This window comes from Poecilia mexicana, unplaced genomic scaffold, assembly GCF_051168715.1.
Source record: "Poecilia mexicana isolate PSO_F unplaced genomic scaffold, ASM5116871v1 scaffold_7, whole genome shotgun sequence".
NCBI lineage: Eukaryota > Metazoa > Chordata > Actinopteri > Cyprinodontiformes > Poeciliidae > Poecilia > Poecilia mexicana.
The window spans coordinates 25,792,532-25,819,318 of record NW_028263376.1 but is presented as its reverse complement, the minus strand read 5'-3'; the positions used below and the strand labels follow the sequence as shown (position 1 = coordinate 25,819,318).

General features: G+C 38.7%; 1 protein-coding gene across 2 annotated transcripts; it reads left to right on the top strand.

The window, feature by feature from the left end:
* Positions 1-355: 355 nt before the first annotated feature.
* ngfa (nerve growth factor a (beta polypeptide)) lies at positions 356-23,897 on the top strand. Of its 2 annotated transcripts, XM_015000010.2 has the most exons (3): positions 356-803; positions 20,805-20,909; positions 22,630-23,897. In XM_015000010.2, the coding sequence occupies exon 3, from the start codon at positions 22,641-22,643 to the stop codon at positions 23,499-23,501; it is 861 nt and encodes a 286-aa protein (XP_014855496.1). In that variant the 5' UTR covers positions 356-803; positions 20,805-20,909; positions 22,630-22,640; the 3' UTR covers positions 23,502-23,897. The 2 variants fall into 2 exon arrangements, with proteins under 2 accessions (XP_014855496.1, XP_014855501.1); XM_015000015.2 differs by lacking the exon at positions 20,805-20,909.
* Positions 23,898-26,787: the final 2,890 nt, after the last annotated feature.

The following is a 26,787-nucleotide window of genomic DNA, read 5'->3' as shown; positions in this document are numbered from 1 at the left end:
GACGCGCACAAAACCAGAAAGACTGTGCAGAAACACGTCCAAGACATTATGATAAGACTTATACATTCGTAAACAAGAAAGTCAGAGAAGTGTTGCGATACCAGAGCAGAGGGAGTCTGCTGAATGCAGGGTGTGGCTGGCAGCTACTAGGGTGATGGGATATCACAGTCGCCCGTTTTGACATTTTTCTTTGCTTTCTTCACATTGTCCGCCGATGACAAGTAGCAGAACTAAATAAATTCCTGACTCCACCAGACCATCAAACTTCTTTTCTTGTACGTGCTTGCGTGTGAAAATAAACTTGTTTTTAGGCACGCGTAATTTTACAAATTCAACTCTCGGGAGTTAAACGGCGTGGGAATTTTATCAAAGTGTTTGAGAATGGGTTTTATTGACTTTCACTCCTTCGAAATGTTAGTGGTTAATTACTTATATTCAAACTTTTGCAGAAGGTTATGTCAAGGAAGTTGTCAGACGGGACCCTATAGCGACAGGACTGGTTAAAAGCATTTGCGCGTCAGAAAGAGTCGCACAGAGGAAGGAGTGAAATGAAAGGAATACATGAATGACACCAGCACTAGGACCTGCAGGGAGGAGACTCTCACTAAAGATCACCGCAGACTGTGGGAGGCACACACAGACTGAAGTGGATGGCCCAAGACCTGGATGCAGAAGCGGGATTTTGATTTTGGGATAATTCTTCTGCAGCTCTGGGGGGGAAAAAAAGTGAAGAGGAATATAGCTGACTTACTTTTCAACTTTTATCCAACAGTGGAGAGAGGAGAAGGATCATTATTGACGTGGTGAGTTTTGTTCTTCTGATTTGGGAGCTGAGGTAAAACCTGAGGAGCGTGCATGGCGTTTATTTTTTAAAGACTCTTCTCCTTTTTTTTTTTCTTTTCCTCCTTTACCTGCTTCTTACTGAGAGTGAAGCCCTCTTGGTAAGGCTGAGGTTAAGCAGCAGGCAGTTAGTCCTGCTTGCTGGGGAGAAAATTCCAGCTGGAAACAGCACACAGGAGGTGCCATAAAAAAACAAACAAAAAAGTTTTACAAGATAACACTGCTAATGTTTGTGGTGCCATGTGCTGTCAGCAATTTTGCGTCACACACAATCATTTTCTGGGTTTATTTAGAGAGCGAGAGGGGAGGACCGGGTCGAGCTTCAGCAGAGCAGAGAGAACAGAAATGAAGATTAGAAAAGAAAAAGAAAAAAAAACGGGGTTCTCCAAACTTCAATGGGAAGTCATTTACTGCTCAGTAAACTCCTGGGACATCAGGTTACCTTGTCCCCCCACCCCTCTCTACCTCTTTTTTTTCTATCTGTCTTTCTTTCCCACTCATGTTACACAACCCTCAAAAGACTTGTAGATTCTGATGAGCTCCAGTGTCTAACATGAAGTTACGGAGGTTATCTGAGGGAGGAGCCTGGTGCTTGTATGGGCGTGCCTTTGAACTTTTTTATTATTATTATTCTACAGTTTTTCTATATCCAGAGTTGTATTTTTAAGTTTCAAGGCAAGTTTTGTGAATTTAACACAGACTCTACGCCTGCCACTCCTACATGGAATTCTTTCCGGGCTTTGACAAAGCAGGAATGTCATGACGAACAAACATTTACTCACACAAACCAACATTAGACATCGATTTAGCCGTATCCCGAAAGGTCAAGTTGATTTTGTTTTGAATTAAATATCAACATCAAAAAAACAAATGTGAGACTAAAAATAAAAAAAAAAAAAAAAAATTGTGATTTCATCACTTATTTTTGCACTAACATCAATGTATCTGTGCTGCTATTTCCCTGGGTAATTATGCATCAAACATGCGTATCAAAGATAAAACTGTGGAAGGTAAAAAAAAAAAAAAAATCTTAAGTGATTTTTGTGGCTGGTGTGAACCAACATGGAAGCTGACAAGTTTTCAATGACTTCTTTTTAGGACACAAAAGGCAAAAATCCCATGGTGTGGTTCATCAAACCTCCCCTCGGGTTCCTGTTGCTTTTGTTGTTGCAACTGCACATTCAAAATTAACTTTCTAAAGAGTCCTAATTCGTTTTCTTGCTCTGTGAAATAAAAATAAAAAGAGATAATTTCTGCTTGAGAAAAAGTTTGTTATTCTGTCAAATATGTTGCTTAGTGAAAAGAGGTGAACCAAAAATCTCCTAGATCTTCACTGATTCCATACATGTGCTCGAATCAGTCTGTTAACTGTGTGTCATGGCTGTGGCCTGCTGGCATAAAACTATGTTTCATTTATGAATAAGTATGAAATTTATTCTTTCAAATTGTTTGACTTTACAACAGATTTGCACCAATTTGTCACGGACTAAGAAGTGAACCTGGTGCTAAAAACAGCTTAAGGCATATGAACTCATGTTTCTATGTGTATGGAGGGCAGATGGACAGTGCTGTTTTCCCCTTCAGACAAAGATGTCTGTGATTATTCATGACCCTCTCAGGTTTCCCTTTGAAGTTGAGTTACTGCTTTCTCTCTGTTAGCACCAGTGTATTCCTGTGTGCATTGTTTATGTGTGTATTTCTGTGCAATTTGTGTGAGTGTGGACTATATGTTGAAGAGGGAGCAAGAGCCACAGAGAACTCTGAAGAGACTTGTACACCATTCTGAATGTCTTGCATGTTAGCGCAAACTATGATGTATGTCGGGTTAGCCAGAGGTTGAAACATGCTACACTATTTACACGTTTGCGGAAAATAACCACTTGTTATTAACGGTCATATCGGGTGTTCATCAGTTTTAAGTTGGACCATTTTTAAATTTGAACTGTTATGAAGCGATATGTGTTACTTGGAGGACGGTAAGATATAAAACAGGCATAATGATGATGACTTGACTAGATAAAAAGCATAATATTGCTAATATAACATAATATAATAGCTTTATCATGTTGAAACCTGACACAGAAAACTCACAAATCTGATTAGGGAAAGGACACTTTGTCTTGAGAACTGGAGTTGGAGATTCCTTCATCTTTTACGCTGGTTGTGTTTTCATCCAAATATTGATTGAACAAAACAGTGACAACTGTGTTGTTACAATCTACATATGTCATCTGTCAATGTTCCCAACCTTTCATTTTCACATTCTACAAAAATAATCTAAAATCTGAAACATATATACAAATACTTTATGGTAAACAGGAAAGAATAGATACATGGATTTGTTTTTTTAATCACCTGAATGGAAAAATACATATGTAGTTATTATCTGCATACCATACCATGCATATTACCATTCCGCAACAAATGCATCTGAAATGTTATTGATGAAAATGTTAGTTATAATTTTAACTACTAATGTATTTTTCCAGTTGTCATTTGTAGCTTAATATTGGACTTTAAGTAAATATATTACAATACATTTGTAATTGTTGTAACTATGGGTAATAAATAACCAACTAAATAAATAAACGACATGTCAGCAGGTAAAGGCGTAATTCTTTTCCACATATGAGTGCATTTCTTTTTAAAATTCAACTGAAATTGTGATTCAAAGACTTGCAGGAATCTCATCTGTGTTTTCAATCATATCCTGACTGACTTTTTTTCACATTTGGAAAAACAAGTGGTGTTGTCAGTCTAAGAGCAGTTTCCTTCTGCTTGTTTTTGCTACCTATAATGCAAGTTTTAGAAAAACTGAAATAACTGCTTAATTTTAACCTCACGTTAAAAATTATTGCTTCAGCAGTGGCTATGCAATAATAGTAAATTAATAACTTTAAAGAGATTGAATTGGAATTACCAAGATTTTGTGTCTTAAGCTGATGATATATTTTTTGCAGATTTTGATTTCTCTTTAATAAATGTAGTATAAGAAAATATAAAGACAGACATCCACGTATTTGTGTAGCCTTCCTGGCCAAAGCTGTCAGGGCACGACAGAGAGGGAAAGACCTGAGGTCGTGTTTTAAAAGTTATCTACCATTCTGTAAATTTCATTCATATGGTGGCAGTAGAAAACCCTTCTTACATGCCAAACAAAACAAAAACGGATCTATACATAATTCTGCCTTCCTAACATTTGCTTAATGTCTTGCGCTTCCTCTCAATCTGAAATAACCACCAAAGTATTTCCACGCTTCATAGACAGTTGACTGTTTCCTTTTAAGGCACTTAAACTTTATTTTAACACAACTCACTGATACCGAAAACACAAGACTTCCTTATGCTGGACGTGACACTTTTTCCACTGATCAGAGGCAATGAAACTGATTTAGCTACTGGGACGGTGAACGAGTGACTTGAGAAGCAGGTGTGAAAACTTTGTGGAAGGCAGAGTAACTGGGAAGAAACCTGAGCAGGGAAACTGAGGGAAGGAGATAAATTAACACAGAAACTAACAATAGATGGAGCCAAGCAAGCGATCAAAGGATCTTATGAACCAAAAGCTAAAAAACTAACACTAAAATAAATATCTAAAGCAATACACAAAAACAGAACACAAGAAATTGACCACAAACACAAGCCAAAATCTAAGCCAATTGAAAAGCAAAAGCACACTCCTTGCCATTTTCTTTAATGTCCTTCATTATAATCTTCTCATTGTTTTCTGTTAGCTTAAGAATCTCATAAAGCAAAAACTTTAATCTGCTGTTGGAGTCGAGGAGAGTTAGAGTAAAGCTGCTGACAGATATCATTGGCACACCTGGTGTGAATGCCTGTCACTTAAAATATAACAGAAAACAAAACGGCAAGCAATCCGTTGCAGCTGCATTCTCCCTCAGCAATTTCCATCTGAAACAAAACATACAAATTCTCCAAATGCATAAAAGATGTTTGTTTTATTTAAAAAAAAAAAAAAAAATATATATATATATATATATATATATATATATATATATATATATATATATATATATATATATATTTCATTGTTTTGTCTTCCCTTCACTTCTTTTATTTTAAGATGATGATGATGTTAGGTAAATGACATCTTGCAAGCAAAACATTTTCACACTGACCAAACTCAGATTGCACAAAAGTTTACTCTGCAAGCAAAACATGCAATTAAGCAAGTGGAATATCTCCATCACCCTTCCTGTAGGGAAAAAAAGAAGAAGAAAAAAAAAAGATGTTTGAACATATACAGGAAAGCATCTATTTACAAGAGGTAAGGAGGTGATCATTCATGGCTCATAATGTAAATTGAGCATGGTTCTCATTTCATTCAGCACTAGGGTTTAAAGGCATCTGGTGGAAAGCAGCCAATTGTAAGATCTGTCTGGAATCAGTGGGAGGGCAAAAGGTCAGAGTTCATCCTTGGGATTTCACGTCTGAGCCTATGGAGGAAAATAGGCATCTGGTAGTCATGGAAGGTCAGAATTTAAAACCATAAACACAGGAGCTTAGAGCAGAGACTAGGGCAGAAAATGGGAAATGTGGCCAGCCTTAAAGCTTGAGAAGTGGTTCTTCCTGTGATTGTTTTGTGCATTTTTAATATGTTCTTTTCACTTGTTATGTACAAGCAAGTTGTGCTTCATTATCTATTGTGCTATGTGAAATTTTTTGTTGTTGTTGTTGTTTCTTCTATTGTAATTGTTGTTAAAGTGGCTTCATTTTACATTTTCTCACAAAGTCTAAAAGCGAGGTTGCTTAAGAACAGCACCCGATGTTGTTTGACATTTAGATCTTCCTGAGTTTAGACAGACGAGTTGTCTCACATGTGTCGTTTCTTCATCCGGACCTGTTTTTCTGCCTCTTCCTACTATATGATAGGTCAAACCATCATACTCCCATGTTTGGATTTTTCCAAACAGAAAATTGAACCCAGGGCTGTTGCTGTGTGAGTCAGCGTTTGACTATTGGCACTCTTATTTTTGACAGGTGCTGCGTTTAGGTTTTCGGTCTTCCTCCGTGCGATACTTTTCTTGTGTTTGTGAGCACAGTATATATGCTTCAAAAAGTGACACCTAAGTGTGCAGACATGTCTGCACATTCTGCATTAAATGCCTCTCTGGTGCTTAGCTACGAGTCGCTGTCTCTTCATGCATGTGCAAACACAGTAGCTGATAAATCACCAAATCGCTGAGACCTTTTTCAGAGCAAGAATAACTTTGTCATGGTGCTAATCTGTTGACTTAGTGCACGTCTTCTGTTTTGAATTGTTTCGCTGCAACTCTTTTGATATCTGCGCGTCTGTGTGTGTGTACATTTGGATTGTTTTGATGACACCGTTTTTCTTCTCCCTCTTCCTTGCCCTTTATCCTAAATGGTAGTTTGGCTGCAGCTTGTCTGGACATGACAAAAACCTCTACCTTGTTGCCATCATCATGGTAAAATATTTCATTATTTTATGGTGTTGATTAAGAAGCAAGCAACATTTTAGGCTTTTAAAAACATGCTCTACAGTGAGATGAATTCATAAACTTCCGTTCTTATTCATTTCCTGTCAGAAGTCAAATGAAACAGGCATGTTATTTTTTTAGCACACTCACACACACACATATACACACATATACACACACGTTTACTTGTGTTGGATGTGTATTAAATGCATGCACACACCTTAGCCCCAAGGACCAAAGCGAAGCCACTCACTGTGCACTTATTTGGATTGTTCCGATGGGAGAATGCACAGAATGCAGAGGGATGAGCCACTGGCTAGTTGCTACAGACTGCTCTCAGCCAGCAGACAGAATTAAAATGCCGTCCTTGCTTACATCTGTGTTAGCCAGAGAGGATCCCTAAATCACTATGACTTCAAGGACTTTATAACTGCTTTTCTTGGCCTTCGTCTTCAAATTTTCTAATAGGACTGTGATCTAAAATTCGAGTATTCGTGCCGTTTGATTCAGATTTTTCACCGAACACTGAGGTATTTTGAGGAGACTTGATTTTATCAGAGATTACGCGCACAACCAGAAAACACAAGCAGCTGAACTGGAAAGCAGGCACTTTATCTCTTTCACCAGAGATCTGCTCACACACTTAACATGGCATGCTGCTTGCAGACAGAGGATGGGCCTGGGAGGTCCCACACAGACAGGTGGTTGACATCAGCTGGAGCGGAGGGAGGGAGCGAGGGCAGAGAGACACAGAAGCACAGAGAGAGAGAGTGATGACAGAGTGATGTAGACCACACAGAACAGAAAATGGTGGGGTCAAGTCTTTAGTAAGCATGACGGCAAACTGACAAACACCGGGAGTAACATTAGACTTTTTTTTTTTTCCTAGCTCGGTTTGTTGTCTACAGAATGCGCAGCAGTCTTGCATGTGAAACTCGTAATACCAGCAAGTAGAGGTAAATTTATGCTTTATCTTGTTCTCCAATAACATTTAGAAGGGTGTCGTTTTAAACGTAATAAAATATCTGGTTAAAAAAAACACACAAAAAAAACGTGTGATACTAACAAAAACATACATGGTTTAGAGTTATTAGATTCACGTTATTTATTTTTATTTGCTACGAGAGTAGTCCCTTGCGATTCAAAAAACACATTTTGAAATTCTAATAATATAACCCAGTGCCATTAATCATCGACAAATAATTTACTGACGTGGCAATGATATTTTAAATTTAAAGATATTTAAAAATGCTTTCTAAATTGAGTGAAATAAAGGGCGAGAGACTGAATATCACTAAGTGGCAATAATTAATTTCAATAGATACTTTTTTAGTAAGACTCCAACCAAAAATTTAAAGATTATTGGTTTTACCATTTAGTTGAAATTGCAAACAGGTTTATATAAAACCAGAAGGACCATTCAAACAATGCACAGTTTGCATATCCTTATTTCTGATGCAACATATACATATTTTTTGTCTACAGGGCCACACCCATGCTTGTGGCACCAGGACAGCAGCGCAGCTGGAAAAGGGCACGATGGAAAATTTTTGGCGGCTGAGCAAGCACATCAGTATCTTTACGCCCACGTCTGAAAACATGCAAATTTTACCCGACAACTTGCTTCTGATTGATTCTCTGTTTTGTTTACTATCCCGCACAATCACAGGTGCCATAGAAATGTATGTGCTTGCATGTCGACGGTGGCGAGGTCATTAAAGCGCAGATTCGTAGGAAAATGAGTCAAGGTCGATTCAGGCTGGTTAACCGTGTGACTCACCCTTAGTCAGCGATTTATATTCGAAACACAGCTAAGATTTATTTCATGTAGTTGCTGTTGTTCAGTTTCTCCATTGGAATTAATAATGTACCAACCTCTTCCACACTGTAGTGATTCTGATATTAAGCTAGACTTAAATCAAAGTATTTATCTACTAATGTCACAAAAAAGGTTGATGGTTTCGAGGTGTGTGTGTGTGTGGGGGGGTGGGGGGGGAGGCACCCGAATGTGAGCAAAGGGAGGCAGAAGTGGAGAAAAAAAAAAGACATCTTACAAAACCAAAGTCCAAGCTTCAAAATTTCAAACACAAAATAAAGACATTAAATAAATCCCAAAACAAAGTAGAAATATGGAGGGAAGAATTACACAGGGCACACTGGGGTAGTTTCAAGTAGAGTACAACAGCTAAGCCAACAAAGAACAATGAAAAACGGTCATCTGATGTACCGAGTGATGACTGGAGAATGACATTGAATGCAGGTGAGTTAATCAGGGGATTAGGAACAGCTGTGAAAGACAGCAAACAGGCAGACTGAGGGGAAGATGAATAATTAACACAGAGGAAGCTGAACTAGACACATGGAAAAAAATGCAAACCATGGGGCAAAAGCACAAAGAAAAGAACAGGATAAACCAGGTGGCTAACTACAGAGGAATTAACTAATATGTCATAGCCCTAATGGAAATAAACATAAAAAAACAAACATTTTCTTACAGTAATAAACTCAGAAATAATTAGAGCGGAACACAAAAGAAAAAAAAATCTGTCAATAGTTTCTTGAGAAGAAACGTTGTGCTGAACCTCTACCTGGCCTCTATCCATGAGTGATTTTTAACTCCCCAGAAGGACCATTAGCTCAGCTCTTGGATTCAAGTTAACCTAAAATTTTGTCCATTGTTTTTTGCTTCCTCATACTTTAATCTACTTTATTTATACTCCCAACACAATATTACATTCCCCTTCTCTAGCCTCCCTAACAACTCGGTTCTCCCCAACCCTTCATGTATCCGACTCCTTTCTCTCCGTTTTTCCATCTTTGCCTTTGTCCTTGTCCGTGGCCAAACAAGCATTCTTGCATCTGGCCCTCCTCTCTAGTCAATGCTGTGGGATTTTAGATTCTCTCCAGGAAGGGGGAGTTTCAGCCGTAGCTATGCTAAAAGATTAACCACTTGTCATGAGAAGATTGCTGAATGTCAAGGTCATAAAAGCTAGGGTTCTGGAAAACATGTTAATCATTTTGTTCATTCTGCCTTCAAGGCCTTAAAGACTGGACTCCCACGTCCACTGGTCCACTTCAGGGAGAGGGTGGGTTTTACTGGGGCTGGACCCAATTATAGCGAGGAGAGTCAGGAGAGAGAGCAAAGCCTTTCCCCAATACAACTGGGATGCTCTGCCTCCAGAGGTTGGTGTCAGCTAGTAGCATTTACTTAGTTTCATTTATTTGAGTACAACTAGTGTAGTTGCAGTAGCCCAATATTGTGGATCTTTAACAAAGTAAATTTATTCTGAAGTATTGCAACTCAATTTGCACCTGACTTTATTTTATTTCTGTCAGATGATATCCCTTTATATGTTAAATCAGATGCTGTGATTTTACTTGAGTAGCCTTTTAAACAAATACTTTTTTTACTCTTTTTACTTTTACTTGAGTAAGAATGTAGCGAAGTAGCGCTACTCTGACTTGAGTACAATTTTGGAGTACTCCGGTTCTGGAATATGGACAACCTTTAGTTACTCAATTGTTCATATTTACATTTCCTACCCCAAGTGATACAACCAGTGCTGTGTTCAAGACCACCTAACCCGAGACCAAGACAAGACCAAGACCAGAGTGTATCGAGACCGAGACAAGACCAAGACTTTTAGGGTCCGAGACCAAGTCAAGACCAAGACCGAGGAAAGTCGAGACCGAGTCAAGACCAAGACCAGCGGCCGTGCTACATGACACAATAAAATGTAAAATATGATCGAAATTGCTTCTCAGAATAATCTGAAAGATCCATATTCCCATAAAAACACCTAGATATTAAATACTTAATACATTTTACCAATATTAAATATTCCATTTCTGTGTTACAATGTGTGATGGTCTCGTGCCATCCCTAAAAACATAACACCCTGGGAATTTGCCCATATTGCTCATATAAGAATCCACCACTGTTGCACCATTAAACATAGCAATTGAGGCAATGCCCTGACGGTAAATAAAGCTCAACTATGAACACTGACCAAGGAGCAACAAGCAAGAAGTAACCAAACAGAAGGTGCTCATCGTGACTGTTTTCACTCTCTATCCCAGTACATGAAGCCAGGTAGTCTGACACCATGGCAGACATTACAGTTGCCACTTTGAACAAAAACAAAGAGCAATGTGCATGCTCTGCGTGCTCTTTCGTTCTTGTGTTTTAGTTATTTGTTAATTTAAATATCAACGTACATAATTAAATAATGATGCAGTGTACACAGAGCATTACTAGAACAAAGAACGGGTGTTCTGTCAGGTCAGATCGTCATACGCTTAACACAAACTCACGGTGTTCTGTCAGATCAGCATACGTTGTCAGATAGTCGTACGCTTAGCTCAGACATCCATACGCTGTCATTACCATATGATTTTATTTAATCAGCAACATAGAATCATGACGTAGATCATCATACACTTGGTTATTAACAGTTGTATGGCATCCAGCTGCAGCCAGACCTAGTTTAAATACACTTTGAAACCACGACAACGCATGTATATCTATCTAGTTATCATTTTATGTCATATTATAAACAATTTAATGACTTATTTTCGTCATAACTTGTTGCATATGCTGAACTGACAACTCCACTGACGGTCGGACTTCTTAAGGCGCATGCGCTGGCATGGTACTCACTGCATGTATGCTAGGAACATAGAATCATGACGTAGATCTGTTATTAACAGTTGTATGGCATCCTGACTTAGCGGTTAAGTGAGTTTTACACGGGCGTGTGTTGTAGCTGACTCCAGCTGCAGCCAGACCTGCTTTAAATACACTTTGCAACCATGACAACACATGTATATCTATATAGTTATCATTGAAAACAATTTAATGACTTATTTTCGTCATAACTTGCTGCATATGGTGAACTGACAACTCCTCTGACGGTCGAACATGCGCAAGCATGGTACTCTGCACGTATGCTATTCTGACAGTGTATGGTAATCTGATAGAACAACGGCTCTCAGTGAGTGACACTCCAGTCCTATCTAATAAATAAAGAGCCGTGAAGAAGAATCGACTGTTTCTGAATGTCACATCACTATATTCCAGACTTTTGGACATAGCGTTGTCCTATATATGCGACAAGTCAGTCTACACCTCCGCACAATAATTCAGGCAGTGAGTGACTTTTTTTCATCACAAATTCTTATGTGTCTCTGTACAGCTAGCTTTGCTAACATCACGTTAACGTAGCTTACCTTCTTTGAGCTACTTTTCTAAGTGACGAAAATAGTTAGACGTTGTCCCCATCGTCTCTGAAAGCGAAGCGCTGCTGAGTTAGCTCTGGCCATCGGATTTCTTACTATTTATGCAGCGCTATTATATTACTGACAATTAGACAAACATTTTCTGCCGCTGAGAGAAAACCACTGCGCATGTCCTGGAGCGCCGCGTGCGAGTGAAAGGTGGGGAGGGGAGGGGGAGGGGGGAGTAGCGCCGCGCATGCGAGTGAAAGGTGGGGAGGGGGAGAAACACGTAGTTGCTTGGATTTTAATGTTTTGCATCCACTGAAAACAAAGATGTTAACAAATAAACTGGACAGTATGCTGCACGTTTAGTGATATTTTCACAGCTGCGGTCTCGACTGGTCTTGAAATAAAATGCCGAGTCCTCAGAGCCCGAGACCGAGACAAGACTGAGACCAAATGCGGTCGAGTCCGAGACGAGACCGAGACCATCAGAAAACGGTCTTAAGACCGGACTCGAGACCAAGACCGATCTCGAGTACCACAACACTGGATACAACTATTATCTTTTCGGGGGGTTGTTTCTACCCAAACTATTTTACTAAACCTATAGCTTTAAATGAATTAATTTCTTGCAACGCAAAAAAGTAAATCAAATCTTTATTAGATTATAACAATTTTTTGACTTGAATGAAAAAGAAACACTTCAGGAAAAAAAGAAGAAAATGTCTTTCGTTTTATTATATTCAAATGCAATTACTGCTGAAATGAAAGTCAGAAGAAAATGTTTGTTTTGGAGTTACTCATAGATGCCACAAAGTGATAGTGCTGTGTCTGTTTGGAATTCCCTTCAGGAATATCACAATGACTCAATCTTACTGTTAGTGATTCATACTTCAACGTAGTGCAAGTGCCTTGAGGTATTGTTTTGGTGTGTCCACTTTAAGTCAGTGTTGCTGTTTAAAAACCCACAGCTCTGAAATGGAGACATCATTTCAAGAAATGATATCTAGGATTGTTTGCATTAAACTGTAGATCAAAACCAGATTAGAAAAGATCGTCAAGGCACAGACATACAGGGAATCCTGGGAGTTTTTTTTAAAATAAAATAATCTCCTCCTGTTGTAACATGAACCACAACACTTATGATGCTCTTCAATATAATCCATGCGATTAACTGTAGACAGGTGACTTGGTATCGAGGTCTTCCAAGGTTTTAAAAAGTTAGTTTTAAACTCCTAAAATGTTCTATTATTTTGTTATTGTTTGAGCTTTTATTCAAAGTTATATTGTGATAATCTGACACCAGCCCAGCTGTGAAATTATATGACAACATGAAGCTGCAAAATCTGTCACAAATGTATCATTATCACAAAATGACCAGATGCAATGTGCATGTTTTCAGTGTTAGCTAATTATTGAACCTTCCCCTGGTCCTAACTTGAAGCTCAGGAGGAATGCAGCAAATGTCACGGCCAGACAGCAGGGATGCTGGGGGAGTTTTCCCATCATGTCATCAGTTTCAGAAACCAGACATACACAACAAAACAAACTCGCAAAAGTGCACACGGGGTCAGAGCGAACCTACCAGACAGAATAAAAAATCCTTGTGGGGACCCCGTCTCTTAAGATAGCAAGAGAGTTAAGTATTAACCTTCATTATGCCTATACTATCTTTGGTGAAACATGTTAAACACAGCATAAACATTTTAGAAGGCAACTGGTAGCAAGTTGTTCTAGTCAATATGAAACTACTTTAAAGTAGTTTAATTGCTAAAATAACGATACCCAAAAGCTCTTTTTATTAATGTTTAGTTTTCTAGAAGCTAGAACCAATAAATGCTGTTTTTTATGAACCAAAAGAAGAAACAATATATTTTTTGTATTGTTTATTGCAAGTCAAGTCACTATTGCAACATTCACTAATATCATTGCATATCACATGCTTTCCTGACACTGTGCAGCCCTAACACAGTTGTACCATATGACAGTAAACAACTCAGACACATGATATTTATGGCAATAAGTTTTTAAATTAACACAACACGCACCACACAGAGATGTAGATTTACTGCAGAAAGCTAATGGGTCAAAAAGAATCATTATCTGCATCATCATCTGCTGTTGTTTCAAACTCAAAAAAGTCATGTTTATTTTTGGTTCATATGGAAAAAGGTAATTTCCTTAGCACATATTTATGTGCATTAAAAGAGGAGTAAAGGCGCTTGTAGACACAAGTGTGTTTTCAACCACACAACTGTCTTAACTGAAGTTATCGGGAACATACTATATAGGATGTGAAGTCTTATCTCATATATACGATGCTCTTCCAATAGGTCACTGTTTAGCTGCTATGGCACAGTATGGTCATTTTCATCCAATTTCAGTTAAGTTCCTAATGGGAAGGAGACATGTAATCTAACCTTGACCAAAAAGACCCATGGATTTTTAAAACAATGATTGTGTAATTTTCCTCAGGGACAAGACAGCGTTAACTCATCCCAGTGCTCTCCACCTGCACGTATGAACTTGCATGGTTCTGAAATCTGTTCTCTGTTAGACATAGAATCTGCTACTCAGGAAGTAACCTCTGACTTATAACTGTGAGCCAGGCAAAAAGTGGGGATACAGATAAATGAAAGACCATCAGAAAAAAACCGAGTTGGATGATGACTTTTTTACAATCCCTCCTTTTGATTTTCCACACCATGTCTGTTCTGATTCTCTCAGGATGTCCCTCAAATATACTTTAGTTCATGTTTTTCCACAGCTAGTAATCGAAACATCTGTGGGAACTGATAGTCTGTGTTTATTACAAACTTACTTACTTTCTTTTATTTTTGTTTAAAATTGGTTCATGAAGAATTTAATTTGCTCCAGAAGTTTATTTGCATAATAAAGCTGAATTATGAAGCACTCAGATAAAATCTCACACCAGCATACCTACCCGATTCATTTTTTTGTTGTTGTTTTGTTTTGTTTTACATTTAATTGAAATCTCCATTCAAGTGTTTAAAATTCTGTGCCTGTGGGCTACAAAGTTTAGGAATGTTGTAGAGCCCCACTCAATAAATCCATCAAGTTAATACAATTTGATGTGAAGAAGCGGCGTCACCTTTTTCCCCCTTTGGAGCATTTTGACTCTGCAAGCCTTTGCAAATGTTTTTTGTACTGTGTGTTACATCATTTGACATTTTATTGGGGGAATGAAGTGCTTTAGCAGGAAATGTATGTCTGTCACATTGGCACTGGTTGACTCATTCTTCCAGTATCCTGGACTTCAGGGCAGAAAATGTAATGTTTCCAGTATTTCTGATTCACGACAGCTCACTTGGGTCTCAAACCATATGCTTTTAAACATAAAAACATGGAGATGCACATTTTAAAATAAGGCATATCAAAAGTTAATTGAAATAGCTGTTCTTAACTCAGTCCAGAAGCCAAAAATTATAAGATCCTGAGCAAATATGTCTCACCTCAGTATATATTTTCTACAACAATACTAATTTTTGTTTTTCCATTTGGGTCTCTACTGCTCTTAGAAACAATTCAAGCACTCAGAAAACAAACAAACAAAAAAAACAAAACACCCAGGCATTTTCCTGAGGGTGTTCTACATCCTTGCTCTAATCGGAGTAGGATGCGTCTCCTGAGCTCTTTGTAGGAATTACTTCTCAGTGCAACTCAAAACCTAATGGAGAAATGTTGTGATGATGTCCTGAAGGCAGGGTTAGATAAAGCAGGAGCTTCTTAAAGAGTCAAGGCCCAATTTCAAGGCATTTAATTGCATCGTCAAATTATGTTTCAAGTCACGTTTGATATATTCAGTGTTTTTTTTTTCTTAATTATGCTCTAAAATGGCACTATGTGCATCCTAAATAGGACCTAAAGTAGTTGTATTTTTTTTCAGATTCACTTCCTGCACTTGAAGAGTGGCACCTTATGGTTATTTAGAGCTTTATATAAGTTTAGTTATTCTTCAAAACATGCTTATGCTGTTCAAAGTGTCACTGAAATGTGTTTCAGTGCTGTTTCAAAGAACAGGGAGATTTACTGTTGAGGTTCATACATTTAAATGTGATATTTCAACAAAACATTTCTACAGCACTATCTGATGAAATACAAGGCATCAGAAGTGTTTTCTAACATTGTGGATAGCTTGCAAAACTTTCTGAATTTCAAGAAATTTGATAAAAAAAAACACTTATTAATTAGAGATTACAAATTAGCTTACCTTTTTATTGGCATTAAATTAAAGTTGACTTAAAATAATCACCATCTGAAGACAGATATAGGGTATAAAAGTTTAAACATCCGTGGCATAACTTGAGTTTAAAACGTGCAGCTTGTTTTAAAGTGAACAGATACCATCAGATTGCTGAGTTCCTTGTGTAAATTATAAATAAACATATAGAAAACACATTTTATGGAATGTCAATATTTTTTAAAGCTGTTTGGTTAAAACGGCAGATTTTATTTAAATAAAATATATCCTTGTATATACTGTATGTGAATTACATCTTTTGGAGTTATTTGAGGTGGCTGACCCCATCCTGACATCACTTAAGAACACATTTATTTTGATATTGCGCGTTTCCATGACTACTTCTCACAAAGCACCTAAAGATGCTTTTGGAAACAATATGACATCATTTTACGTGACAAAAAACTAAATTTATGGCAGCACCTTGGTGCTTGAAAGATTTTGTGATTGCCTGCTTATCCAACTGAGACTTTGTTTATTGTGCAAACACTGAATAAATAATGATTACAATAATAACTTTTAATTTGAACTAGGGACTTTCATTTCTAATCAAACAAACCCCAAATGTCAATCCCGCTTATGGGAAGCAAGTTGACCTGGCAGCCATCCCACTCGATGATTATTTCCAGTGGTTGACAGCGAGAGGAAATGCACTACACTGAGCTGTTGAAAGACTCAGGAAAACTGTTTACCTTTCTCAGTTTTTTTTTTCTCTGCTGTCCCGTCGCCATCCTCTTTGCTCTTCCTCCCTCCTCCTCTGCTGCTGTCACGCTCTCCCTCTCACCCGCTCATAATCTGATGCCGCTGTCATCGTGCTGACAGATGTGTGTGTTTGTTTGACCAAACTGCTGAAGCGACGCTCCTGCTCGTCTTTTAACAGGGACTTGTTACTAATGACTAATCCACGCCGCAGATAGGACAAATCTGTCACTTACTGTAAACTAACCTCGCACTGATGGAAAGCAACGCTCGCCTTTCATGGTGAGGGCCACCTGCGTTTCCTTTGCTGTTCGCCTCAGCCAAATGTAATTACGTGGCATGTCACTGGCACATTATATAAGTAGATCATTTTTTTTTGTTGACTGGCTGACAAAACAAAGCTATGCTACAAGAATCTGTTGTGAGTACCAGTAACCGTATGGCTCCACTGGCACCGGCTAAGAGAAATGTCTCCGTCAGAAGTGTTTCCGTCTCCTACAGGACTTTTTTTTTTTTATTATAATAATAGCCTTGCAGCTGAGTAATCTGTGATTTTTCTCTGCTTATACACATGTTGTTCATTCAAACAACCTCTCTCTGCCTAAACAATCGCTTCTTCCTCCATGGGGTGCCTTGCCATGCTCATGCTGTCACCTGATACGATGGGGAGAAACTCCACAACAGAAAACGGTTCTGATTAATTGGGAAAAAAGGGAACCTCCTCTCTTTCCAGTAAACTACGCAGGGCTTCTTCTGCCACATACCAATTCTCTTTGGAGGGTCCTGCTTATTGTATGATTCACAACAACTTATTAAACAATTGCTTTGTTTACATGACTGTGTGAAAACGTGAATCACACTCTGTCTGTTGTTCCTGTTGCTGTGAGGGTTTTGGAATTCCTTCGTCATTATTTGGACACAAAATCATCTCCTTCCAGCGGTCCAACTCTTTCGAGACATATCTCATTGTGTAGAGTATTAAAGAGTGATGCCTATGCACCAAATAAAAATAGGTTTACTTGTGGCTACGGGAAGGTGATGTTGGACTCTGCAAAACGTTTTCCTCCACATTGCTATAGTGTGTAAATCTGTCGCTTTTGGAAAACCGATGTGAACCCTGACAACAGCGGACACAATCTCAGATGAACCGTCATATGCATCGGTCTGAGCATTAGCAGGAGAGACCATAAGCACTCATCATCTGTTTCACCTTCTAAACATTTTAAATGTTTAGAAGACTACTCTTTATGTTAGATAGTTGCGTCAGCTGACAAAAGCTTGGAGGCTTTTGTTTGTACATGTTGCTCTTAAGGTCTGACCACAAAATTTGAATCAGATGCAAATCTTAACTCTTTTTGGCCAATGCGACACATGGTTTTATTTCGTTTGCTGTGCTCTGGATGTTTATGCTGCTAAGTGACCCGTTTTCAACAGCCAGACTGATTACTTGAGTACGCAGAGCGTAGTGGATCAAGTGAAGAAATAGTTGACGTCCGTTCACCGTTCGTGGAAAACAAATGTTTCCACAAACGCGTAATTGCACAGGAACTCACCTGAATGTTTTCCTACGCTAAAAAAAAATAAATAAACATTTCATGTATGCAGAGATTAGCCCTTACAACAAATTAATTAGACACTTTAAATTAAAAACAAGAATAGTCTCTTCTTAAACCAGCATTCTTAGAGATTTTGAGGCAAATGCTAAGGTAATCCTATAACTCAGAAGTGTTCTCTAAAACTCTCTGACCCCTGTGCTCCTGGGAACAAGTGTTTACTCTGCCTCCACCAGTATTAAACAAAAGCCACATATTTTCAACATTAAGATCCTACAGGCTCACCTCGGGCCCGGCTGCCCGTCAACCTGGATCAGTCAGCTTGCCCCATGTTTGGACCACCTCCGGATGTGTATATGCGAAGCCAAGTGTGTTTGATTGTGTTTATTGAAGTCAAAAGATATCCCTGTTCTATCAGTTTGTCAAAACAATAGCTATCTGCATGGCCAAAGATTACGTGCTTGTTTTGGAGATGCAATGCGAACTGACCTTCCACCAGAGTTTCCGTATACATTCAAGCTGCTTAAGGCAGTGAAAGAGTGGGAAAGAATTTGGATGTAGAATCCTCACATTTTATAGTTGTTCTTAAGTAAAACACAACAGAACATCACCAAAGGAGAGCAACAAGAAGTAAAAGACTGAAACCACCGTAAAAAGTTTTCACCACTAATTATTATTATATTGGACTAAGAAGCGCATTTCCCTTCATCATGTAAGTAAGGCAAGAAATGAACTAAAAGTCAAGCATAGTTCATATTTGTCCTGTTGTTTTACACAGTTCGCTATTCATAGGTAGCTATATACAGTAAATAGCACAATTTTCCAAGTTGCAGTCAAAAGCTTCAAATGTATTTTATTGGGGTTTTACGTAAAAGACCAATGCACAACAACAGACAATTATGAAGAGGAAGGAAAATCATACATGGTTTTCAAATTAGTTAGTTTTTACAAATTAACTTAAAAAGCCGGTTCTTTGGACGCCCAAATATCTCCTCAGATTTTATTGCATAAAAAGTATGTTTGAAATAAATTACCAATGAAAAAATAATAATTATATCAAATGTTTATTTATATAGGACAGCCATAAAGAAGCATCCGCTTCTATAAAATGAGAAGAGCAGAGTGCTACAAAACAAATTAAAAAATCCAACTAAAAGTAAAGACATCTGAAGTATACAAAAGGGTTAAATCACACATTGTGTTTACTGTTCACAATCTTCAATATAAATTTTTTACTTTGCATGGGCTACAGTCGGCCTTTTAGCTGTCTATCACATTAAAATCTGTCCCAACTTTGTGCAGATTTATTTTGAGTGTTTTCTCCCAGATCTGTGTAAAGGTTGAGTTATAGTGGGGCTTTTGAAAGGGCACACATCATTATGTTTTAAACTTTTGCAGTTGTGCATGCTAATCACTTTTCAACACCTTTAAGGAGTAAGCACTGTCCTGAACGCTTCAAACTCGGTCCACATGCTAAGAGATACAGTGATGCCACACTGACAGGATGTGGGGAATAGTGTGTGTGTGTGAGAGGGTTGGGGCAAAGGTCAAACTTCCTGGGTAAGTCTTGGAACCCATAGGCAACTGCTTGCAGTTCTACATGCATTTGTGGTTGTAATGTGACAATATCTGGTCCAAGTTGCATTGATACTTTTGGAAGCTGTGTCTAACTGCCTTGCACATTGCCAAATGTGGAAATTGTAGTTTGAAGAAAAAATATAATTATAGCCTCTTACAATATTAGCTTGTGGGAAAATACCTGAGCATGGAATTAAAATGCCAAATTTCTCCTCCGTAGTCCAGTTAAGATTTCCAAAGGGAACTGAGCCAATGATATTTTTGATAAGCCTCAGCTGCCTGTCTTTGTAAGCTGGTGGATACAAAGCAGGCAGTACTGACACATAATGGATCTTGCTATGTTGTAGAAGAAAAAATTTCAGAGGACCTCTGTGCCTCAGAAGGTAAAATTAAAAACAGAAGCCACTGTGTTTTTGTTAAGAAATATACCATCGACCACTAACTGCTTTCTGAGCTTTGCTATGTCCAACCAGAAGGCTGCAAACTTCACAAGGCAATAACAAACTTGAAGAGGTAAATATTTGCAGCACCCATAAACTTTGTGGTATTTCAACACTGAGACTATAACAGTGAGATGGATGCAGCAAAGCACTGTTGATGAGTAGTAACTGGTCAGGTTTAACTCACCTTAGTGGCCTCTTGAATATTTGCACTATTGAAAGACATATATTCTTATACATTAAGGCATCTAAATATGCAAATTATTCTTACAAACACACTCGTATGCATTCATGCACATGGATGGGATGTATTTTGAAGTTGGTATGGCAACATTTCTATGCACGTATTCACATCCTTTGAGTGGTGCATGTTTGACGGCTGTATATTAAATATAGTGCATAGCTTTTAACGATGTGTGAGATGCCCCCAAATACCAATGAGTCACAAGTCTTAACTTTGAAAGTTTTAAATGGTGAGTGTATGCATTTAGACTGTGAAAGCTATACCTTTAATTTAACTTTTTATACAATCTACATTGTATCAGGCTAATAGATGACAGCTTGATATTTTGAGACATTAAAAACCAATAACTTTATTTATCCAATGGTAAATTTGGCTTCCAAAGGAAAAAATAAATAAATACAATATCAACCTAAAAGATTACTGATAGCTACTTGTTTTAGTAAAATTATATTTCTTCTAGCCTTTATTTTGTGTGTGTGTGTGTGTGTGTGTGTGTGTGTATCACAGAGATACGGTTCAAAGGGTCCAGGTGGCGGGCATGAGGGCCCCAGTCTTCGTTGGAGTTTGGCTCTAGAGTCCACAGGAGCTTCTTCAATTGGACACATTTCACAGGTACATATAGATCTTTGCAAAGCAACAACAAAAAAGACGCGCAAGAAAGGCAAGACCGGAACTGTTGTGGTCAGTCCTTTTCTGAGTTATGTGTTTATATAAATATTCTAGATAAGTGCCTTGCAAAAGCATACACACCCCTGGATCTTTTTTTATATATACAGTATATTTTTCATGTTACAACCACAAACTTTATTTTATTTCTCATGATAGATGAACACGAAGAGCTGCACCACTATGAAGAGGGAAAATAATGTTTTTCCAATTTGTTTTTACAAGACAAAGTCTGAAAAGTGTGGAACTTTTAGAAGGATTCATCAGCTACTTCCTCTAAATGGCTTCTGACAAACTCCAAACAGGACTGCTCTTTCAGAGTTATTTCACATGAAGATCTTGTATGTGGAGCGCAAAACTAATAGTTCTCCTGTCTGCAGATTCTTCCATAAGCCGTCGTTCTCTGGACGTCCTCCAGAATTACATTGGGCCTCTTGGCTCCTTGCCTGACCGGTCAGTTTAAGTGGATGCTAATGTCTTTGTCGGTGTGAATCTGTCAAACTCTTCTCAATTTAAATAATTTTATCTCCGACATGTCTAGTGTGTTCCTTGGTGTTTAAAGTTATTTAACAATCCTATGGGTGTCAGGGTACTTGCTTGTTTGGGATTTGGCTTTTGTATTTTTTAAATATTTTCTGGTGTTTTATTGATGTTTTAGAAGTTGGGCCAGGTTTCCATGATTCGAGTACACAAACTGAAGCAAAGCATTACATCACAACATGAGCGGAACAGGTGCTGGAATGGTCCTGTCATAGTGTGAATGGCTCACGTCCTGAGTCATTGTGTATCGATTGTGTATCGTGCTGGAGGGGGAGTTGTTTCCCTTTGTACAAACCGTGTGATCCAAAACCGATCTTGTGAGTGGGTCATTTTAATTCACTGATTCTAGATTTAAAACACTCAAATGAATGGCCCTCCCCATGATTATTGTTTGATATTTAGTTTATTTTTGTGTTCTCCTCTTTGTGCGTTTGGATTTAGTTATTTTAGACTTGTCTTAATTTTTCCCCCTTTGTTTATAGTTCGTTTGAGTTTTAGTCACTACCATCTACCGAGACCGTCTGGGATGACTCCTACCACCGTCACCCCAGACGGTCTCAGTAATTGTGTCCATCGGCAAGACGCTACACCCGCCCGGCCTGCTGGTGGTCAGAGGGTGCCATTTACCGTTTAGTTCAACTCCCTTTGTGTTCGTCTTCCTCTCTTCCTCAGTTTCCATTTTTCTCCCTGCCACAGCTGTACCACATTTTCTCTGATTAGCTTCTTTGTCATTTCCTCAACATTCAAGCTACTGGTTTTTGTTTGTTTCTTGCTGGATTCTTTCCTTAGACAGTCCGTCACACTCATGCCAGTTCCATGTGCTGTTCCCTTAGTGACTACTCTATAAGTCTCTATTTTTATCATTCAAGAAACTCTCCAAACTTTTGCCTCTGGTTCTGCCTGCATTTTGGTCCAACTAGAACCCAAATACAACGATGCCTTCACAGAACACCTGTTTTAGTACTGACGATAAAGTTAGTTATATTTATTAAATGAGTAACTTGTGAAGGATGTTCTTTGAACTTGACTTTTTTTAGGGTTATCAAAGTCTATCAAAAAATTATCAATGAAATACATTACAGTGGTAATAGTGCTAATTAAGATGATGTTTCTGTCTTTGACCCAGGACGTGTGCCCATGAGGTCATCACTACTGGTTCTGCTCCTCCTGATCGGTGTCCAGGCTGTACTGAACATGGGAGGTGGTTTGGCCCGGAACCCTGGAGCAGCCAATCACAGAGCAGGGCAGCAGGAGACAGCAGCAGCCAGGGAACAGCTTTCTCAGGACCAAACTTCATATCAGCAACACAGGACCACCCATCTTAGAACCAAGAGGACACACAGTGCAGCCTCAAACATGCACAACAGAAGCCCTGTCATTGGGGACTCTCCAGCAGGTTCCTCTCCAGACCCCTCCAGCCCGGTGGTGGACCCGAAGCTCTTCTCTAAGAGACATTACCGCCCCTCACCTCGTGTCGTCTTTAGCGAGGTAATCCCTTCGCATGACGTTCTGGATGGTGAGGGTTATGACTTTGAAAGGGTGAGGGGGCTGAGGGTGAGACGCAAAGCAGGATCACACACCATGCATCGAGGAGAGTACTCCGTGTGTGACAGCATAAATACCTGGGTGAACAAGACGCGAGCGACAGACATGTCTGGAAATGAAGTGACAGTACTCTCCCACGTTACAGTCAACAACAAGGTAAAGAAACAGCTTTTTTATGAGACCACCTGTAGGTCCCCGACGCACAGGAGTTCTGGAACCGTAATCGGAGGACGATCTGGAGTACGAGGTGGAAAGCAAGGCTCCAAGTCAGGCAACTCGGGCTGTCGAGGCATTGACAGCCGCTACTGGAACTCCCACTGCACCAACACAGACATATATGTAAGCGCCCTGACCGTCTTCAAGGAACAGACAGCGTGGCGTTTCATCCGCATCAACGCTGCGTGCGTGTGTGTTCTCAGCCGGAATTCTTGGTCAAGAAAACCGGGACACTGACTGAGGTGGACCGCTCTTGACCACTGGACTATGAAAGCAAACACACATTTCTACGAAACAGCCACTGCAGCTTCTATGCCAATGCTCCTATCATACACCCACTGATGACAGCAGTCAATAAACATACACACACAAACACACACACAAACACGCACACACACAAACACATTTCTTCATTCAGTCCCTTGTTCCCTGACCCTACCTCAGTCAAAGAAGTCCTAGTAGTTTTAAGTTATGAGGACTGCATGTTATATTTATGGTTTATACAGACAAATATAAAAGTATATACAGTATGTGTACATATACAAAATTATTTCAACTTTTTAAATGTTAATGTTCTTATTGTTGTCGTGTTGTCCATGCTGTTATTTATTAAACACCTCAGTGCTTGCCTGCCTGGTTGTGCTGTTTTTATCCCACTTAGACACCCTTAAAATGCTGTGGAAATGTGTTTGCTCCTCCCCTTTCTTGCTTTTTTGCCACACTGAAAAGAAATTACACTAGAAAAAAAAACGTGTGGTGGTCAATAAAAATTAGTTTTTAACGATTATACCTTTGGTGATTGGATATAAATAGCTAATCTAAGCAATTGAGTGAATCGCGCTTGAGGACAATGGTTTCCATCAAAAGTTTGAGATAATTGACAATGAAACTTTTACATCACCACATAGGGATTTTGGTCGACTCCTCCTTGCATAATTGTTTAAAATTAGATACTTCAGCTTAAATTCAACTGGTGGTTCGACATTCTCCTTAAAGACTTTCTAGTAGAGAGCAGAATTTCATTTACAGAAAATCATTCAGGTTCTGAGAAGCAAGGCAACAATAGACCATTACACTATCATCAGTGTTTGATTGTCAGATGTTTCTATTCTTAAATATTGTACTTTTAAATTAGATAAAATTCTAAAAATTTATATTTTTTTCTAATCAGAGACCAGAATAATTTCCCAAGAGTCTTTGGAATTGTGATGTGTTTTGGCAGATTTAAGACGGGCCTTTGTGACCTCCAGGGACAGCAGTGGTTCTCCCCATGGAACTCGCATGGATGCCATTTTTGCCCAGTCTCATTCCGATGAACGCTGACTGTAACTGAGGAAAGAGAGGCCTGCAGTTTCAAACGCTGTGCTGAGTTTTTGGTGACATCCAGGATCAGTTAATACACTCTTGGAGTAATTTACCTTTTTTTTTTTTTCTCAGTTTGTTGGGTAATTTCTTTCCCTGTGATTCGGTGGAGTCCCAAAGCCTGAGAAGTTGCCTTGTAGCTCTCCAGACTGGCAGATCTCAATGAGTTTGAGTCTCTCGTAAGATCGAGGTTTTTGAGACAATGTAGCTTAGTTTTTGTTGTCAGACTGGTTCTGTGTATATAACTTTTTGACTATACAGGAATCCATGTCAAAACATGGACTCCTATGGTTTATAGACAAGTATTTTTTTTTTCTTCTTTTCAAAGTTAAGAGGTTTGCTGGAGCAAAATTTAACATTTATTACACTGTGTCTACTGAAGCCATATATGAATCCCACTTTGAATGAAATTACTAAAGTAAAGCACATTTCATTCCATTTATTCCTGTTATCACTATTAGGTAAACATTGTTCGTTCATTCAGGCAAATCGTTATATTTTACCGGACAATGCCGCCCTCTTGTGGTGAAAAACGGAACAGTGTTCCCTCCCTGCTGTCACATTGATTCCCCACCTCTCCTCACATCACCAGGTGCCTGGCTGTTCTCTCACCATCATTAATACTGCTCCCTCACACATAACTCTTCCAGTATAACAAGTACACAGTGTGTTTCCAGGAAACATCATTAGGCCAAGCCTGTGTGATCAAAGGTTTTTTTTTCTTCTTCTTTTTATTTTTTTCAGAAACTGACTGTAGATAAACTCTATTTGGCAGAAGCTACTGACATGCGTTGAGACTTACTAACAGACCACTGCCTCCTTTTGATCCTGAAACAGCAGCTGTGAAGTTATACAAGGTATTAATGTGCATAACAGTATGTAAGTGAAGCATAAATCACAGAAAATATGCAAAGGATTCTAGATTATGTTTTTGTATACCACTTACCACTTTTACAACTTAGTCCAAAATTGCCTTGTGAAACAGATTGGTGGATAAGAAGTTTACTGACTAACTGAAAAGATAAAATGAAAGAAAAATAAAAGGGTTTTGGAGTAACCTAGTCAAAAGGACTTAGAACCAGTTGAGATAATGTGAAGTGGCTTTAACATAACGTTGGTGCTCAAAAACCACCAACGTGGTTGAAATAAAACACTTCTGTAAGGAAGCAGAATGAAAATTCCTCAACGGCAACATGAAAGTCTTAGAGCCATTTATTCAAATTGCTTGATTGCAGTTGGTGCCAAAAAAGGTATATATGTGTCCCTGAAAACCTTTAACAGTGGTGCCACCTTTGCAGATGACAAAACTGTTATTTGGTCTAATCCAGGACACTGACGAGTCTGCAGAGACAGGAGGTGGATGAGCTGGTCTACTGGTGTGGTCAGAACCAGCTGAAGCTTAACCCACACAAGACACAAGTAGAGATGGTGGCAGACTTCCAGAGAATGCCCCAAACACTCCCTCCTCTTAGCCTCCTCAGCAACACTGTGTCTACAGTGAATTACTTCTGGTTCCTACGAACTACCTGACATGGTCCTCACACCTGGAAGAAGGCCCGTCTGAGAAGGCGCCTTATGTGGCAACTAACTGGCCACAGGAGTTGCTGGCACTACTGCTTTTTGCAAAGGTAAGATACCACATGGACATTTCCTTAACTCAGAGTATATTCATAAACAATTAAAGTCCCCAGATGAATATTGTGCATATTTGCACAAATTAAAGCTTTTCTTGTTTTGTAAAAAAAAAAAATACTGTATATATTTAAATGTACAAGAATACATACTACGGCATATCAGATATCTTCATTGAGAGAAAAAGCAAAAGGACAATAACATAACTGAAATCAAACTAATTGTGCGCACAAACTTGGAGAATAAAGCTGATACTGAACAAAACAGAGAACTATCGGCACCTTAATGTGAAGCTTTGAAATTGCCACCAGAGGGCGGTGCACTGCCACAGAAGGAAAGTGTCCTTCAAATTCAAAACATCCCAAAGTTCTGCTGTTGGTTTATTGAATAATGACTTTCTCAAATACGTCAGAAATGGCAGAGAAGCTGAAGTAGATATGGGTGGAACAAGAACAGTTATTACATAAATATGATCTCAATATATTTCCATGAACTGTCTATTTCTAACTCCTAAGTCAACACAACATAT

Coding starts and splice junctions, on each gene's coding strand:
- ngfa (XM_015000015.2), top strand. CDS start 22,641: ATGAGGTCATCACTACTGGTTCTGCTCCTCCTGATCGGTGTCCAGGCT.